This window comes from Aquarana catesbeiana, linkage group LG02 (genome assembly GCF_042186555.1).
Source record: "Aquarana catesbeiana isolate 2022-GZ linkage group LG02, ASM4218655v1, whole genome shotgun sequence".
NCBI lineage: Eukaryota > Metazoa > Chordata > Amphibia > Anura > Ranidae > Aquarana > Aquarana catesbeiana.
Window position 1 is genome coordinate 202,375,190 of NC_133325.1, and position 18,090 is coordinate 202,393,279.

The 18,090-nt window shown below is 44.9% G+C and overlaps 1 protein-coding gene across 4 annotated transcripts in view; it reads right to left on the reverse strand.

Moving 5' to 3' along the window:
• DGKH (diacylglycerol kinase eta) overlaps positions 1-18,090 on the reverse strand; it is a 444,882-nt gene that overhangs the window by 187,562 nt on the left and 239,230 nt on the right. For all 4 annotated transcript variants that reach the window (XM_073614202.1, XM_073614203.1, XM_073614204.1 and 1 more), the window contains one exon: positions 10,383-10,463. In XM_073614202.1, coding sequence (XP_073470303.1) covers positions 10,383-10,463 — 81 coding nt within the window. The remainder of the gene's footprint in view (positions 1-10,382; positions 10,464-18,090) is intronic.

The following is an 18,090-nucleotide window of genomic DNA, read 5'->3' on the forward strand; positions in this document are numbered from 1 at the left end:
TCTAAAAAAAAGTCCATAAAAGTGACTAAAAAAAAATCTTCATATGAATATGTGACTTGGTGTGATTGCTTGACCTCGTGATGCCCGTCACCTCTAGTAAAAGGAAGGCTTAGCGGTCCGCCAGCGACCCCCCTTACTCAGGGAGGTCAAAGAGCGCGAATTGGATCACAGATCCCCAGAAATGAACTCCAGTTCTCCTGGGCCTCCTTGGTCTCTCTGGCGTCTCTTGTCAGTATCCCGGACGGTCTCTCAATCACGGTAAGTATCCCAAGTGTTCAAAAGATTGTACAAATTTTGCAAAAAAGATACGATACTCCAAATAGTGTGATATTGTTTTATCAAGAAGATTTATTGGAGTAAATGATACAATGCTGGGAGCTTCCACAAGTCTCCAATTAGCGTAAAACATCACCTGGCCAGGTCTTCAGCCATAGGGCTCTCCTGGCTGTGTTAGTGAAGGCCGCGGATCTTGCTGACATTCTAACCGATTCCACGGATGAATAAGCAATGTAAACTACAGCTGCTGACAGGGTTGAGAAGGAGTCAAGTATCTCTTGCTTGGGTGAATCCACTATAATGTGGGCTTTTAGCTGGTTTAGCCAGTACTCCATGTTTCCAGAAACGCAAGTAGTAGCCATAGCCGGTTTGAGATGGATTGTCATGTCTTCTTAAGCTGCTGATCCATCCTTTTATCCATGGGGTCTTTTAGTATCCTCATGTCCTTGAATGCCAGGTCACTTGGGAAAAGGCCGCATGTAGTTTAGGAACCTTATTCCAAAGTGCCGTTGGGTCTTGACCAAACAGAAACCGTCTTTTATGCACTCTTGGGAATACCGACTTTCTCTCTAGTTCTGCCCATTCTTTCTTGATGGCTTCAGAGATTGCCGAATGCACTGGGAAAGTGCAAATTTTTGTTTCATTAAGCCCTGCATACATTCGGTCATGCATGGATCATACTTTTTTCTCTTCGCCTAAACCCAATGTGGCATAAACTGCATTTTAACAGACTGTCTACTTGTTCTAAGGGCAGTTTATATTTTGAAGGTGCATCTTCTGCCCCTTCCTCCTCCGAGTCTTCTTTGGAGTGAGAGGGGGAGTACTCCTTGGGTAGGAGGACCGACCTCAGCCTCCACCACCAGGATTAATTGCAAGCCTTGAGAGGGTCCTGAGGTTGCCGGCTGACTCAAGGATGGAGTGAGAGAAGAGCGAAAAGACTGGATGGTTGCATCTAGCTCTTTCTTAACTGAAGCGATTAAGTCATGCATGCAGAATAAGCTTCTTCCTTAACTAGGGAGTCAATGTATGTTTGACACAAAGCCTTCTTCCATCCCTCAGGTAACTTTGATTTACATGAGGGACACTTCGTTTTAACCGTTGAGTAAGAGCTCTTAGTCTGCCAAAACGATAAAAAAATATCCCAGTGAGTCAAACCTGCCTCAACCTGCCTGAGCTGTGGGGAAGAAGCCTCATTTTTAATCTGGTGGATTGGGTGTTTCCTATGGCAAAGTGGGAGGAGCCTTTCCGTGCATTTCCGAATGGCGCTGATCGGCAACATTCGGCTCTGCTCGGCTCCGGCGCCCCCCCCACCTCAGACCAAAAGCAGTACTGCACATGCTTTTGGCCTGAATCCTGCTCGTTTTACGAGACAACACTCGCAAACTGAGTTAGAATTTTTAGAAATACAGTTCGGTTTGCGAAACGCTCGTTAACCGCGTTACTTGCAAACCGAGGTTCCACTGTACTGTAGTATTAGTTTTAAGCAATTCCTAATGCTCAGTTATTGCATAATTATAAAAAGGAGGAAAAATAAAATAAAAAAACTACTACTGATTAAATATTGCAAATTTATTTTCGATGTATCGATTTTGCAAATGATAGCAAAATGTAGCATGTGCAATTCATCTGTGCTGATATAAAAGTCTAAAAAAAAAAAAAAAATAGACGGAAGTTGTACTGAATAAAAACGTAAAAATAGACACACAATTGAAAAGCAAATCATTATGTATTTCGTAAGTGGAAACAGGCAAAAGGTATGCCCTTGCAGGCTATACTGGTTATATTGGTTTATAACAGAACAGAAAACATCTTAAGGCCATGTCATACTAATTAGCTGTAGCCAGTAATAGAATCGCTTAAAGCCAATTTACTTTCTCCAATGTCATTGTTCTCTCACTAGCTGAACCAGCAAGATAACACTCCATCTTTGCTCACTCACTTGTGAGAAATTGTCACGTACAGTAGGTGACTGCGATATTGTGTCAATCTCGCCGCTGTTATCGGCGAGATTGACACCTGCGAGCCCCGTCGCAGGAGCCAGCACCGAGCTGGCTCGCTCATCGGGAAAGGAATGTGTTTTTTCCTTTCCCAATGAGCGACAAGCATTGCTGACATGCGTTTGGTATGAATCATGAGGGGGAACTCCTCACACCAAATTTTAAATAAAAAAACGACATGGGTTCCCCTCCAAGAGCATACCAGGCACTTCGGTCTGGTATGGATTTTAAGGGGAACCCCCTATGCCAAAAAACGGCGTGGCCCCCCCCCCCCCAAAATCCATACCAGACCCTTATCTGAGCACGCAGCCAGGCCGGTCAGGAAAGGGGGTGGGGACGAGTGAGCCCCCCCCTCCTGAACCATACCAGGCCGCATGCCCTCAACATGGGGGGGTGGGTGCTTTGGGGAAGGGGGGCGCACCTTGTCCCCATGTTGATGAGGACAAGGGCCTCTTCCCGACAACCCTGGCCGTTAGTTGTCGGGGTCTGCAGGCGGGGGCTTATCGGAATCTGGGAGCCCCCTTTAATAAGGGGGGCCCCCAGATCCTGGCCCCCCACCCTATGTGAATGAATATGGGGGTACATCGTATCCCTACCCATTCACCTGGGGGAAAAAAAGTGTCAATAAAAAAAAAAAAAAACACACTAGACAGGTTTTTAAAGTAATTAGGCAGCTCCAGGGGTCTCTTCCGACTCCTCTGCTCTCTCCGGCCTCTTCTCCCGGTCTCCGACCTCTTCTCCCGGTCTCCAGCCTCTTCTGCTGTAGTCCTCCACTATCTGCTGCTCTTTTGCTAGTGTTAGCCCGGTCTTCTTCGGCTTCTTCCCATCATGCGCCGGGATTGTGACATCATAAGGGGCGGGGTCACAGGGTGACATCACCCGGTGACCATGCCCCATGCCTGTATAAGTCATTGCGCACCCAGCATTACAGCGGGAGAGAGCGTCATGTCAACATTGGAAGAAGACAAAGAAGACTGGGACAACGCTGGCAAAAGCGCGCAAAAGAGCAAAAGATAGTGGAGGAGCTGAGCAGAAGAACTGGAAAGCGGGCGAAGAGGCCGGAGAGAGCGGAGGAGTCGGAAGAGACCCCCGAAGTCGGAAGAGACCCCTGGAGCTGCCTAATTACTTTAAAAACCTGTCTAGTGTGTTTTTTTTATTGACACTTTTTTCCCCCAGGTGAATGGGTAGGGGTACGATGTACCCCCATATTCATTCACATAGGGTGGGGGGCCAGGATCTGGGGGGCCCCCCTTATTAAAGGGGGCTCCCAGATTCCGATAAGCCCCCCGCCCGCAGACCCCGACAACTAACGGCCAGGCTTTCCAGTTCTTCTGCTGAGCTCCTCCGCTATCTTCTGCTCTTTTGCGCGCTTTTGCTAGCGTTGGCCCGATCTTCTCCGTCTTCTTCCAATGTTGACATAACGCTCTCTCCCGCTGTAATGCTGGGTGCGCAACGACTTATACAGGCATGGGGCATCGTCACCGGGTGATGTCACCCTGTGACCCCGCCCCTTATGACGTCACAGTCCCAGCGCATGATGGGAAGAAGCCGGAGAAGACCGGGCCAACACTAGCAAAAGAGCATAAGATAGCGGAGGACTACGGCAGAAGAATCGGAGAGCGGGAGAAGAACCGGAGACCGGGAGAAGAGGCCGGAGAGAGCGGAGGAGTCGGAATAGACCCCCGAATTCGGAAGAGACCCCCCAAAGCTGCCTAATAAATTACTTTAAAAACCTGTCTAGTGTGTTTTTATTGAAACTTTTTCCCCCAGGTGAATGGGTAGGGATACGATGTACCCCATACTCATTCAAATAGGGTGGGGGGCCGGGATCTGGGGGCCCCCTTATTAAAGGGGGCTCCCGGATTCCGATAAGCCCCCCCGCCCGCAGACCCCGACAACCAACAGCCAGGGTTGTCGGGAAGAGGCCCTTGTCCTCATCAACATGGGGACAAGGTGCTTTGGGGTGGGGAGGGCCGCAGGGCGCCCCCCTTCCCCAAAGCACCCACCCCCCCATGTTGAAGGCATAGTACAGTTCAGGGGGGGGGGGCGCTTGCTCATTCCCACCCCCTTTCCTGACCGGCTGGGCTGCGTGCTCGGATAAAGTTCTGGCATGGATTCTGGGGGGACCCCCATGCCGTTTTTTCCGGCATAGGGGGTTCCCCTTAAAATCCAAACCAGACCTAAGGGCCTGGTATGCTCTTGGAGGGGAATTCTTTCTCGCGCTCGCTGCAATAGGAAAATAGAGTTAGGTACCTAGTAACTCTTTTTCTAAGAAGTTTTCCAGGGCAGCATCCGAGAGATAGGCTCCTCCTCCCTGAAACAGGAAACACATTAGTCCACCATTATAAATTTCACAGTCTTACCTGCGTGCCTTACTTGTATTAAAGCACCAAAGGAAATCTTAGTAAGCTTGAAGCTCCCCCATTGTACCTGCTATTTATCGTTTTACGGGTGGGAACTAGTGCTGCCCTGGAAGACTTCTTAGAAAAAGAGTTACCAGGTACCCAACTCTATTTTCTCGAATCGTCTTCCAGGGCAGCACCTGAGAGGATGTATCGAGCAATACTTACTAGGGTGGGGATAAAGACTGGAGTGCCTTGCGACCAAATGACTGGTCTTGGTCGGACAGCTGGTCTATATGATAGTGCCTTGCGAAGGTACTGAAGCTCGACCATGTCGCTGCCCTGTAGATCTGTTCCGGGGTTGCCCCTGCTTTCTCTGCGACCGAGGTTGCCCAGGCTCTGGTTGTGTGTGCTCTGATCCCGACAGGAGAGGTGAGGTTTTGTGCCTCGTAGGCCGTCTGTATGGCCATTCTTATCCATCTGCTGATAGTATTCTTAGATGCCTGCTTCCCTTCGTTGACTCCCGCATAAAGGACAAAAAGAGAGGTCGTTTTTCGCCAGTCCTTCGTTCTTTCGAGGTATGTCATGAGTGTGTTTCTTACATCTAGTTTGTTGTAAGTGTCTCTTTTTTTGCTGTCCATAGTTTTTGGAAGCGAAGGGATGATGACAATTTGTGTTCTATGGAACGTTGAAGAGACCTTGGGTAGGAAAGCATGGTCTGGCGAGAGAATTGTTTTGTCTAAATGTATTAGGCAGTATGGTTCCATCATAGACAGGGCTTGGATTTCGCTCACTCTTCTGGCCGATACCAGCGCCACAAGAAGTGCAGTTTTTAAAGTGAGGTTTTTGTCTGAGCCATCTTCCATCGGTTCGAATGGAGGGGAGAGAAACCCTCTGAGTACCGTGGACATGTCCCAAGTTGGAGTTCTATTCATTTTATCCAGTCTAGCCCTTTTAAGTGACATTAGGTATCGCTTTATCAGCGTATCTTCTGCAAGTCTGGTGTCCATGAACGAGGAGAGTGCTGCCACTTGTACCTTCAGCGTGCCTAGGGAGATATTTTTGTCTGCCCCATCTTGCAGGAATTCCAGAATTGTTGGGATTATCCCTCTGTTTGGGATTGGTTTGTTTTTGTTCCAGGAGACAAACTTTTTCCTCACTTTCTCGTAGATTGCCCTAGTTACTGGCTTTCTGCTGTCTAGGATGGTATTGATCACATTGTCTGACAGTCCTTTATTCTGAAGTCTTATCCTTTCAGTAACCAAGCCGAAAGCTTCAGGATTCTGTGGTTCGGAATGGTTGACCGGGCCCTGTGATAAAAGATCGGCCGGTCCGTCAATGTCAGATGAGGTTGGATGTTGAGGTTCTTCAAGTGGCTGAACCATGCCCTTTGGGGCCAGTGCGGTGCTATTAGTATCACCGTTGCCTTCTCTGTCTTTATTTTTTGAATTACTCGTGGTATTATGGCAGTTGGAGGGAATGCATAACACAGTTTCCATCTCCAGTTTTGGCTGAAGGCATCTACTCCACTGTTGCCATCTGTGGGATCTAGTGAGCAGGATAGCTTCCATTGGTCTCATCAAGCTTTGGGACTTTGTCCCTCACTGCCTGTTTAGGTATGCCACCGTCATGGCGTTGTCCGATTGTATTCTTACGTCTCTGCCCCGTATTGCTGGTTTGAATGCTTTTAATGCTTCTTCCACAGCTTTTAGTTCTCTCATATTTGAGGAGGCTTGGGACCATCTGGAACTCCATTTTCTCTGTGTGCAAAGGCCTTCCATGTGTGCCCCCCAGCCTAGCGCGCTGGCATCGATGGTGATCCTGACTGGGTCGGATTGAGTCCATTTGCGCCCTTCGATGTATCGAAGCGGTTGGAGCCACCATTGGAGTGTTTGTTTGACCGTGGTCAGAACAGGTATGGACTTGTCTAGGGATGAGTGGCTGCCATCCCACTGGGACAGAATGTAATTCTGCAGTGGTCTCATGTGGATCTGTGCCCATGTGATGGCTGGTATTGAAGCCGTCATCAGCCCTAGTACTGCGATTCCCTGCCTGATTGTAATGGCGTTGGTCCCTTTAAGAGAGGTTACTGCCTGCGTTATCTTTCTGCTTTTTTCTTCTGTTAGGAAGATCCTGGTTAGTCTGGAGTCTAGTACATAGCCCAAATACACCACTCTCTGGTTTAGGGTCATCTGTGATTTTTCTACATTCACAATCCACCCCAGGTTTTGTAGATAGGACATATTTGTGCGCAGGTTGATCTCTAGGGTCTCTGCTGAGTCTGCAAAGAACAGGAGATCATCTAGGTATGGTATGATGCCAATGCCTTGTTGTCTTAGACCTTTTAGCGCTTCCACCATTATCTTTGAGAAGATTCTGGGTGCCGAAGAGATGCGGAAAGGGAGAGCTGTATATTGCAGGTGCACAGTGGTTTCTGGCCCTTGTATTGCGAACCTCAGAAATTTTTGATGATCGTCTTTTATGGGGACATGTAGGTAAGCATCCTGTAGGTCTATTGTCACCATAAATTACTTCCGAGGTAGGATGTTTCTGACCGAGTAAATAGACTCCATTCTGTATTTTTTCCAATTTTATTCCTCTGTTGAGTGGCTTGAGGTTTAGTATGAGCCTTAGTTTGCCTGACGGTTTTTTCTTTGCAAAACTATGGGAGTAAAACCCTCTTTGTTCCTTTTCTTGAGGTACATGATGAATCACTTTCTGATCTAGTAGATTCTCCAGTGACTCTAAAAAGGCATTTGCTCGATCTTCGTCTTTTGGTAGCTTGGTTACTAGGTGCTTGGTTGAGGGGCGGGTGGAAAATTCTATTGCGTAGCCATCTGTTATGGTGCGTATGATGAATTTGTTTGTTGCTTCCATCCATTGGTGGGAAAAAGCTGCAAGTCTGCCCCCCACCTGATGACAGTCACTGGTTTCGTTTTTTGGGTTAGGAGGCGTGAGGTTGAATTCACCCTTGCCTTTCTTGTTTTGTTGTCCCCAGCCTTTCTTTGCTCCCGGGTTGCTGAATTTTTTGAAATGCCGAAAGAGCGCTTTCCCTTGTTTCTTTTTGGTTTGGGGAAAGCCCTTGTTCTTTGCTACAGTTCTGTCTAGTACTCTTTCTAGTTCAGGCCCGAACAGTAGGTCTCCAGTGAACGGAATTCCACACAGTCTGTTCTTAGAGGAGATATCACCTTCCCAAGATTTCAGCCACAGGGCTATTCGAGCTGAGTTGAGTAGAGCTGTGGCCCTTGAAGATATTCCGACAGTTTCAGCTGAGGCATCTGCTAGAAAAGCTGCTGCTCTGGTCAGTGTAGGGATTGTTTTTATTAATTCTTCCCTAGGTGTGTCATTTTCCAGTAGTTTCTGAAGCTGGGTTAACCAGATTGGCAGGGTGCGGTCTGTGCAGATGGAAGCTGTTGCTGGATTCAGATTCGCAGCCCCCGCTTCCCAAGCCCTCTTTAAAAGGGCTTCTATTTTCTTATCCATGGGGTCGCTTAAGGTACCCGTGTCATCGAAGGGTCAGTCAGTTTTATTTGTGACTCTTGCCAGGGAGGCATCCACTTTGGGGCATTTAGCCCAGGTTTTGGTGTCTGTCTCTGCAAATGGATATCTGCACTTGACCGCAGCTGGTATGAAGAGTTTTTTTTCTCTGGGTCTTCCCACTCTTTTTTGACAATGTCTTTCAGAGTTTGGTGTACAGGAAATGTTCTAGGTTTTCTGGGTTGTAGCCCTTTATACATCTTGTTGTGTAGTGTGAGCTCTGCAGCTTTTTGCTCTTTAATACCTAGCGTGTTGGCTATGGCTTTCAGAAGGTTATCCGTGTCCTCTGAGAGAAATAAGTTGTCCTCTTCCTCGTTAGAGTCTGAGCAAAGGCCATCCTCCGATTCGGATTGTTCAGATTCGTCCGAATCCTCCCCTTGTTCCTGTCATTCTCCCTGTTCCCTGTTGCCTGAAGGAACGCATGTCCCGCTGACAGACGGGGTACTGCTCAGACTGGCACTTGTTGGCGCTTCCAACTTTTCAATTGCTGAGCGTAATGGTGCCATGGTGCTCTTTATTTCTTTTTTGAAAGAGCTGCGCTCTTTAAAGGTAACCTTTGCGTTTTTTTGGACACCATTTTGTCTATACATTTTTGGCATAGGGGTTTTTTCCATTCAGGTGACCAAACCAGTGGCTGCACAAAGCACATGCTTTGCTGCCTTTCGCTTTCCTTTCCTCTGGGGTCTTTGCCTGAAATCAAGCACAAAAAAGGTCCCAGTGAGGTAGGCGGTTAAAAGAAAAAAATGCCTGTGAGTGGGCTGTTTTGTAGTGAGGCTAAGACAGAGGTGACCCTGGAGTACTCTGGCTTACCTTGGAGCTGTCCTGGCTTGCAGGATCTGCAGGGCAGGGTGGAGAAGCGTCAGACGTGGCCAGCCACCAGATCCTCTGCTTAGAGGAGCCTTTTTAACTGCTTTCTGCTTAAGCTCTGGCCCCGCCCCCAGCTGACCACATGCAGGTTGGTGGATGTACCTGCACATACCGCTGTTGCTGGTGTCCTCCTTCCTGGGCTTCCATTAGGGAGGGGGACTCTGCTGCTAAAATGTTTTTTTTTAAATTATATATTTCTTTTTTTTTTTTTTTTTTTAATTTTTTGAAATTCCCGCCTCCCTGAACTGACCTTCTGGTCTCCGGAAAAATGGCCGCAGAGCCATTGGTACACCCCGCAGAGCCTCCACGAGGAAAGGAGCTGGCTCTGCTGGGTGCAGAGGACACCGATCGCGGCGGTACACGGCATGGAGGCATTCGGGCGGGCTGATGGACGGGCTGTAAGATAGAGTAGAAAACTGACACCTACCCACGCGGAGGGAGGCAGCCACCAGCCTGTGGTCACAGGGCCCAGATCGAAGCAGCAGGTCCCACCAGCATGAGAACAAAACGGTATGGGGAAAAAATGACAGTGCATTTGTATCAGTTTGGGGGGGTGATTGCCGACCCCTCTGTAGGGGTGAAATCTCAAGCAGAGCAAGTTTGCTCAATATTGCTGCTCCTGCTAGTCCTCCCAAGGCCCGCTGGGCTGAATGGGATTCTGGCAGGGGGTCTCCTGCAACTAGCACAGAGACAAATAAAATAATAAACGTTTCTTGCACCTCCTGTGGGTCCGGAGGAAACACAAACAACTGAGGCATGCAGGTAAGACTGTAAAATTTATAATGATGGACTAATGTGTTTCCTGTTTCAGGGAGGAGGAGCCTTTCTCTCGAATGCTGCCCTGGAAGACGATTCGAGAAAATGTGTTTTACCTTTTTGCAGCCAGTGCGAGATGTACAGTACAATATCGCTGAGACCAGCGCGATGGGATCGCGCTGGAAACATTCTCGCGGGCAGGTACTGTATCTAACACAAGATCATGGTGTCACAGAGAAGACCGTGCAGAAATCAACTGATGAGAAGTCACCTGGGAGAAATCCTCATTTTGGTCCCTTTTATTTAAATTGCCTGCACTTTTGCAGAAAGTAGCCAATCAGTTGTGAAAAAAAAACATGGACACACACAACACTCTAATCTGCAAAGAACTACTCAAAAAGCAGCATACAGTGTGAATTCAATATAACTGTCATATTAAACAAGACACAGACGCCACAAAAATGTTACTCTGCCTTTTTCAGATGACAGAATCAATTTCTGAGCCTTATATGAAATTGTTATACAAAATAACTAATAGACAATTAGCAAGCATTTTCTTTTACTGTATTTAGTTACTTGTGGTGAGGCTTCCAGAGGGATATCTTACCGTGAAGCTGTTGTTCACATTTTTTGTACTTGACTCAGCGACGCTTGCATCTGACAAGTCAACCTCATCAAATATGAGAGACTAGGGAATGGCAAGAAACAAACAAAACAAAAAACAAAAAAAGAGTATTAGATTAATCATCAGGCAAGAATCGCTAAATTTCCTATACGGATATAAACGTACAATATACTAATGAAGGGAAAATATCTATATTACACTATACTTTTTCAAATGACTGCCAAGTAATCTTATCTCATGCAGAGAGGTATTGAAGGAAAAGCTGTTCTCCCAATGTACTAGAAGTATTAAGAGAACAATATCATTGCCATGGGCAATAATAAAATTCTGCCTGGACTCTAAGCAGAACTCCAGCTTCCCCCCACCCCCAGCAAACTTTTCCAAGTTCTTTGAAATTTTGAACAAGGGTAATTTTGCAGGTGTGTGAATTCCTCCATTAATACAGTATTATCTACTTCTCTAAACCAAGCCTTAATATGATATTTTCTTTGATTTCCAATATTTCGGGATTAGTATTTTCGCTGCATTCAATAGATATGGAAAAATAGATGCTCTATATTTCTTCCTTGGTTCACCTGTAGTATGAAACAGAATTGCCAGGGGCCCAACTTCAAAATTGCTAATCATCTTGATTAAATTCAAGATTTTCTTTTCCAGTATAAATGAATAGAAGTGCAGTGCCACAATATATAGGCATGTGTTCCCTCACCCCCACACTTCCTCCAACATAGGGATGATACACATCTGGGTTAAACTTATGCAATTTTGATGGAACATAGTACAACTTCGTCAGCAGTTTATAATTCATTTCTTTTATCCTCATGTTCATTAAGGTGGAATACACATAACTTATAACCAAGTTTTAAAACTTCTGGGAGGAGTTGATTGAAATGGTGTACCCAGCTCACCAAAAGACATGAGGTCCCAAGATCGGGGGGGTGGGGATATCAACATCCTGTATATTTTATATATACCATGTCTATTTATCCCACCTTGGGCCACAAGTCTTTCCCATGGGCTGAGCTCACAAATGGAACAAAGAGGTTTTGGCAGGGAATCTGTTGCTTCAATCTCCAGACATCTCACGGTGAGGAGCCGTACCTACCTCGTAGTTTTAATGATGAGCAAAGGCCATTCCCATACAGAACGTCCTTTGATCTGAAGCAACCTGGGAAGGTCCACTTTAAATACATCTTAATTTCCTTCCCTAGGGGGAAGTAGTTTGTACCTGAGAGAGGTGTTTTTTTTTTTTTTTTTTTAATAGGTTATCCCAAGTGCCTAAAGTATTCATTGTAATGGGGGCGAGATCCTTAGACAAACCACTATATTGCTTCTGCAGGCAGATTGTCTAGCGCAAAGATAATCCACTTATAATTTCTTCCAATTGTGCCCATTTTTATAGGGTATACCATGTACCCAATCTATTATTCTCACCAGCACTACTGCTTTATGGTACTTCTCAATCTAGGAGAAACAAACCTGTTCATTTGGATCTAACCATTTCCTTATAAGCAATTGTTCCTAATTTTTACTGGTTTTACAGTCTACTGACTGGAATGGTACCAGCTGATTGGAAAAAAGCCAATGTAGCAACAATATTTAAAAAGGGCCCAAAATACATCCCAGGGAATTACAGACCAGTTAGCCTAACATCAATAGTATACAAGCTCTTGGATGGGGATGATAAGGGACTATATATAAGATTTTAGTAATGAGAACGGTATCATTAGCATTATTCAGCATGGATTCATGAAGTATCATTCTTGCCAAACCAATCTATTAACCTTCTATGAGGAGGGGAGAAGCAATCTAGATCAAGGAAGGCCCATAGACGTGGTATCTGGATTTTGCAAAACCATTTGACACAGTTCCCCATAAACGTATACTATACAAAATAAGGTCCGTTGGCATGGACCATAAGGCGAGTACATGGATTGAAAACTGGCTACAAGGGCGAGTTCAGAGGGTGGAGATAAATGGGGAGTACTCGGAATGGTCAGGGGAGGGTAGTGGGGTCCCCCAGGATTCTGTGCTGGGACTAATCCTATTTAAATTTGTTCATAAACTACCTGGAGGATGGGGTAAATCGTTCAATCTCTGTATTTGCGGACGATACTAAGCTAAGCAGGGCAATAACTTCTCTGCAGGATGTGGAAACCTTGCAAAAAAATCTGAACAAATTAATGGGGTGGGAAACTACATGGCAAATGAGGTTCAATGTAGAAAAATGTAAAATAATGCATTTGGGTGGAAAAAATATTAATGCAATCTATACACTGGGGGGAGAACCTTTGGGGGAATCTAGGATGGAAAAGGACCTGGTGGTCCTAGTAGATGATAGGCTCAGCAATGGCACGCAATGCCAAGCTGCTGCTAACAAAGCAAACAGAATATTGGCATACATTAAAAAGGGGATCAACTCCAGAGATAAACCGATAATTCTCCCACTCTACAAGACTCTGGTCCGGCCGCACCTAGAGTATGTTGTCCAGTTCTGGGCACCAGTTCTCAGGAAGGATGTACTGGAAATGGAGAGTACACAAAGAAGGGCAACAAAGCTAATAAAGGGTCTGGAGGATGTTCGTTATGAGGAAAAACTGCGAGCACTGAACTTATTCTCTTTGGAGAAGAGACGCTTGAGAGGGAATACGATTTCAATTTACAAATGCCATACTGGTGACCCCACAACAGGGATAAAACTTTTTCGCGGAAGGGAGTTTAACAAGACACGTGGCCACTCATTAAAATTAGAAGAAAAGAGGTTTAACCTTAAACTACGTAGAGGGTTCTTTACTTACTAAGAGCGGAAAGGATGTGGAATTCCCTTTGACAGGCGGTAGTCTCAGTGGCGAGCATCGATAGTTTAAAAAAACTATTAAATAAGCACCTGAACGACCACAACATACAGGGATATACAATGTAATACTGACATATAAATCACACACATGGGTTGGACTTGATGGACTTGTGTCTTTTTTCAACCTCACCTACTATGCAACTATGCAAGGGCCTCTATGTTTCCATATGAATCTCTTCATTAATGATCTAAGGGTTTTAAAATATGCTGGTTTGTAAAGAGAAAAAATGCGCAAGCAATAAAAATGTGAAAAAAAAATGAATAAAAATTATTAGAAAAGGAATTGTGTGATAAACGTAAAAAATGTAGCAAATAGCTACTTGTGGCTGAATATATAATAACGTGATTAAATACTCAAGAATATTTTAGTGATACATTCAGAAACAATCCTATGTAATATAGTCTATAAACTGCTGTAAATTGTGGCACACGGACACAAGCTTCATAGGGCATCAAAGAAAACTTTTTTTCTGTTCATCAATGATTAAAGCAAACAGCGCCGCTTACCAGATATTTTTTTTAAACTTTTTTCACATTTATCACATAATTCCTTTTCTAACCATTTTTATTTCACATTTTTATTGGTTGCACATTTTTTTCTCTTTACACATTCTTATGAGCTGGATATTCTGTTTTTTTTTTAGATGCCGCACCTTTTTGTCTAAATATTCATTTTTGTATATTTGCATCATTTTTATATATACACCGTTGGGTTTTAGCGCAGATTGTCTCCTTTATCTTTTAAAATATGCCCCACGAAAAAATGTATCGGAAGAGCTTGGAAGATGTACAGAGCTTTGAGAAGGGTCACCATTTGAATCACATTTATCCTGCCTAACCAAGGCACCTACCAACAGGATATCCCTTCAAAACTTGCTTGATTTTGTTAAGCAGAGGTAGGTAATCATCTTATTATAAATCAGTTGCTGACGCAGATAACTGAACAGATACTGTTCACACTAGGAGATGTTTCTCAGGGCTGCAGTATTACTTTAAGTACACTGTATCTATGTAAAATATTATCTATAATGCATATAACCTTTTTAGTCTATTGGTTTCAGCAGTCTAATCTCTACATTTGCTGAGAATGTGGCAGAGCCTTCCTCCCCTCCAGCAAATCCTTAATGGTTGTTCAATTGATTTGTGGATATCAATCCATATAGATGGCAGGCCAACCCTTGGCTTGTTTAAGAATGCAATTTCAATAACAGAACGCTCTAGGTTTAGAATTTCCCAGAGTGTGGAGACACGGACAAAAGGTACAATGAATAAAATGGCCTGCAATCAGTACCACCACAATAGTGGCTATGGGGCCTGGAAAGTGGGGTTGCCCCACTTAGGGGGGCATTTGAGGCACAATTAAGCATAGAAAAACAATGTGCATGTAGAGATAAGACAAATCCAGTACTGTATTAAAGTGGAGTTCCACCCATTTAAAATTCAGCAGCTACAAATGTGTAGCTGCTGACTTAATAATCAGACATTTACCTGTCCCATGGTCCAGCGATGCAAGCACACAAAGCCCCACTCCTCTACCTCTCCACGGCGCCAGCATTCTTACTGTGGGTGCCCGGCCGCGACTTCACAGCACTGCGCATGCGCAAGCCGCGCTGCGAATGACCGGGCAATCTTCTGGGACCTGTGTTGTGTCCCAGAAGATTGCAGGGAGGGAGGGGGAGAGGTGATCTTCCAGGGGGAGGAAGTAGGAGCTGGGTGCCTGTAAAAATAGGGTACCTGCTCTCCCCCCCCCCCCCAAAAAAAATGACATGCCAAATGTGGCATGTCAGGGGGTCACCAACACCTAAAGCGGAAGTTCCATTTTTGGGTGGAACTCTGCTTTAAGGATTGCAGTTGGTTTCGGCATGGGCTCTGTAAGCTTCATTCACACTATGCACTCACATTGGCAGATACATGCGGGTGCAACTCTGAAAACAGCGGGAAAGCGCATGATTTTGCGGCACGCGTGATTTTGTAAGTTCCCGCAACGCACACGTGAACGTAGCTGTACTTCCAGTGACTTTTTAAACTAGGAACTGTGGACACAGGTCCACAACCTTTTGGAAAAGGTCCATGCAATACCCATTCCTTTCAATTCCACACATCTTCTCCTAAGTTTGCCTCTTCTGAATACCCCCAAACCTACTAGAAGATTGATGCCATTCATTTTATTAGTGGCCAAACGTGCTATCTCCCCCAATGCTGGTTATCCACTGTCCCTCCCACTTTTCTACAGTTTCTCGCAGCCATAGCCAACATTCGCAGAATGGAACGACTAACAGCAGTTATAGACGATTCCCTACAGAGGTCTGATAGCATATGGGGGAAATGGTTCAACTCCGGATTTCACAATGAGATGCAACTTCCAATGACTTAATAATATAACCTTAGTGCTAACTTTTCTAGGTTTATACAAATCAAGAGCCATCCAGATTTATCTTTATTATGCCACCACAGTCATACCCTTTATATCATGATGTATTATTATTACTGAAAAGATGCAGATGTGGCTAGATGGTTAGTTAAGATACGGCACCTCATCCCAGAGTAATTAAATAGCGGATAGATAGAGGGACAGGGGATTATAGCGGTGCTAGGGCAAAACATATGAAAAATGCGATAGAGATATAAAATTACAAATATTTTATTTCACAATATTCAATACATAGAAAAAACAATAAAATAGCAACAAAAAATATATATAATGCGTGTGACCCAAGTGCAGTAGGGTGGGCCAGATGGTGACGGCCTTCGAAGCAGGGGCTCAGTTTCCTACATGTTTCGCCAAGGCACTGGCTTCCTCAGGGAACTAGAGCTTTTTGCAATATAAAAGAATCTATGCATAGAGATACAAAAACATCATGTAAACAAACAAGGACATTGAAATATAAACTGTTGTAGACATTGCTAAGTGTTTGAATATTATGGCTGGACAATCTCACACAGGGAGGGAACCCTAAAATGATCCCAGGACTCCAAACATACCTGAACAACAGACACCCAGGGGAGGCGCGGCAGAGGGCCCCCGGACGGGGGAAGGACAGACTGCACCGTATTTATGCTTGCAGGGGGCACATAGAAAACCTGGCGATTGAATATGTTGAAGGTTAAAAAATGGTAATGACTGAGTCAGTTTGGGGTGTATGTAAAACGTTTAATTTTGAAAACAGGAAGAGTAATTAATTATACATAAGTTAAATAGGGCATAAAAGCCTCAAGAGAACTCACACTTTTTAAAAGCAAGTTGATTGATAGGGGGAAACGCCTGGAGATGAATTAGAAGACAAGCGGGGACGGCTAGTGGAAGTATTAGATAGTAATCTGTATAGGAGAAAATGAGCCAGTTAGCTTTACAAAGATTGTTCGGCAACAATCATGTAAAAGGATAGGGGAAATGACAAAAAGCTGCTTACCCAATGAGCTATTGGCAAGGCATGTGACTGTCTCAGATCAGTATTCACATAGCTTGCATAGGAGTAAGAGATTAAACAACGGTAGGGAGTGGATAAGTCCTAAGAGAGGATGGATAAGGGCTAAGTTAGAGATTTAGGAACGATTTGTTCGGGGATAAGAGATAGGAAAAATGACAGGAAACTGCTTACCTAATAAGCTGTTTGTAAGGCATGTGACTGTCAAGGATCAGTATTCACATAATTTGTATAGGGGTAAGAGGTTAAACAATGGCAGAGAGTTGATGAATCCTGAGAAGGGATGGATAGGGGCAAAGTTAAACATGAAAAGACGGTTTATTCAAGGATAGCTAAGAAGATAAGTCGCCATTGATAATTACCTTGTTGGTGTAAGCAGAGCAAGTACAGGCATTTCCTATGTCCAGCTGGTAGCGTAGGACAGGCCGGCTACTTATATCCCCCCCACACCTGATCGGGTAATGATCAGGTGTGCGGACGCTAAAGGGAGGCATCCGCGCATGCGCACTGGACAGCACCCCGGAGCCTACAAGGTCCGGCATGCATCGCGCGCGCACGCTCAGACTCCACAGCCCCCGTGTGGCCAATGGGAGAGTGGAAACGCCGGACCTTGTAGGTTCCGGGGTGCTGTCCAGTGCGCATGCGCGGATGCCTCCCTTTAGCGTCCGCACACCTGATCATTACCCGATCAGGTGTGGGGGGGATATAAGTAGCCGGCCTGTCCTACGCTACCAGCTGGACATAGGAAACGCCTGTACTTGCTCTGCTTACACCAACAAGGTAATTATCAATGGCGACTTATCTTCTTAGCTATCCTTGAATAAACCGTCTTTTCATGTTTAACTTTGCCCCTATCCATCCCTTCTCAGGATTCATCAACTCTCTGCCATTGTTTAACCTCTTACCCCTATACAAATTATGTGAATACTGATCCTTGACAGTCACATGCCTTACAAACAGCTTATTAGGTAAGCAGTTTCCTGTCATTTTTCCTATCTCTTATCCCCGAACAAATCGTTCCTTCATCTCTAACTTAGCCCTTATCCATCCTCTCTTAGGACTTATCCACTCCCTACCATTGTTTAATCTCTTACTCCTATGCAAGCTATGTGAATACTGATCTGAGACAGCCACATGCCTTGCCAATAGCTCATTGGGTAAGCAGCTTTTTGTCATTTCCCCTATCCTTTTACATGATTGTTGCCGAACAATCTTTGTAAAGCTAACTGGCTCATTTTCTCCTATACAGATTACTATCTAATACTTCCACTAGCCGTCCCCGCTTGTCTTCTAATTCATCTCCAGGCGTTTCCCCCTATCAATCAACTTGCTTTTAAAAAGTGTGAGTTCTCTTGAGGCTTTTATGCCCTATTTAACTTATGTATAATTAATTACTCTTCCTGTTTTC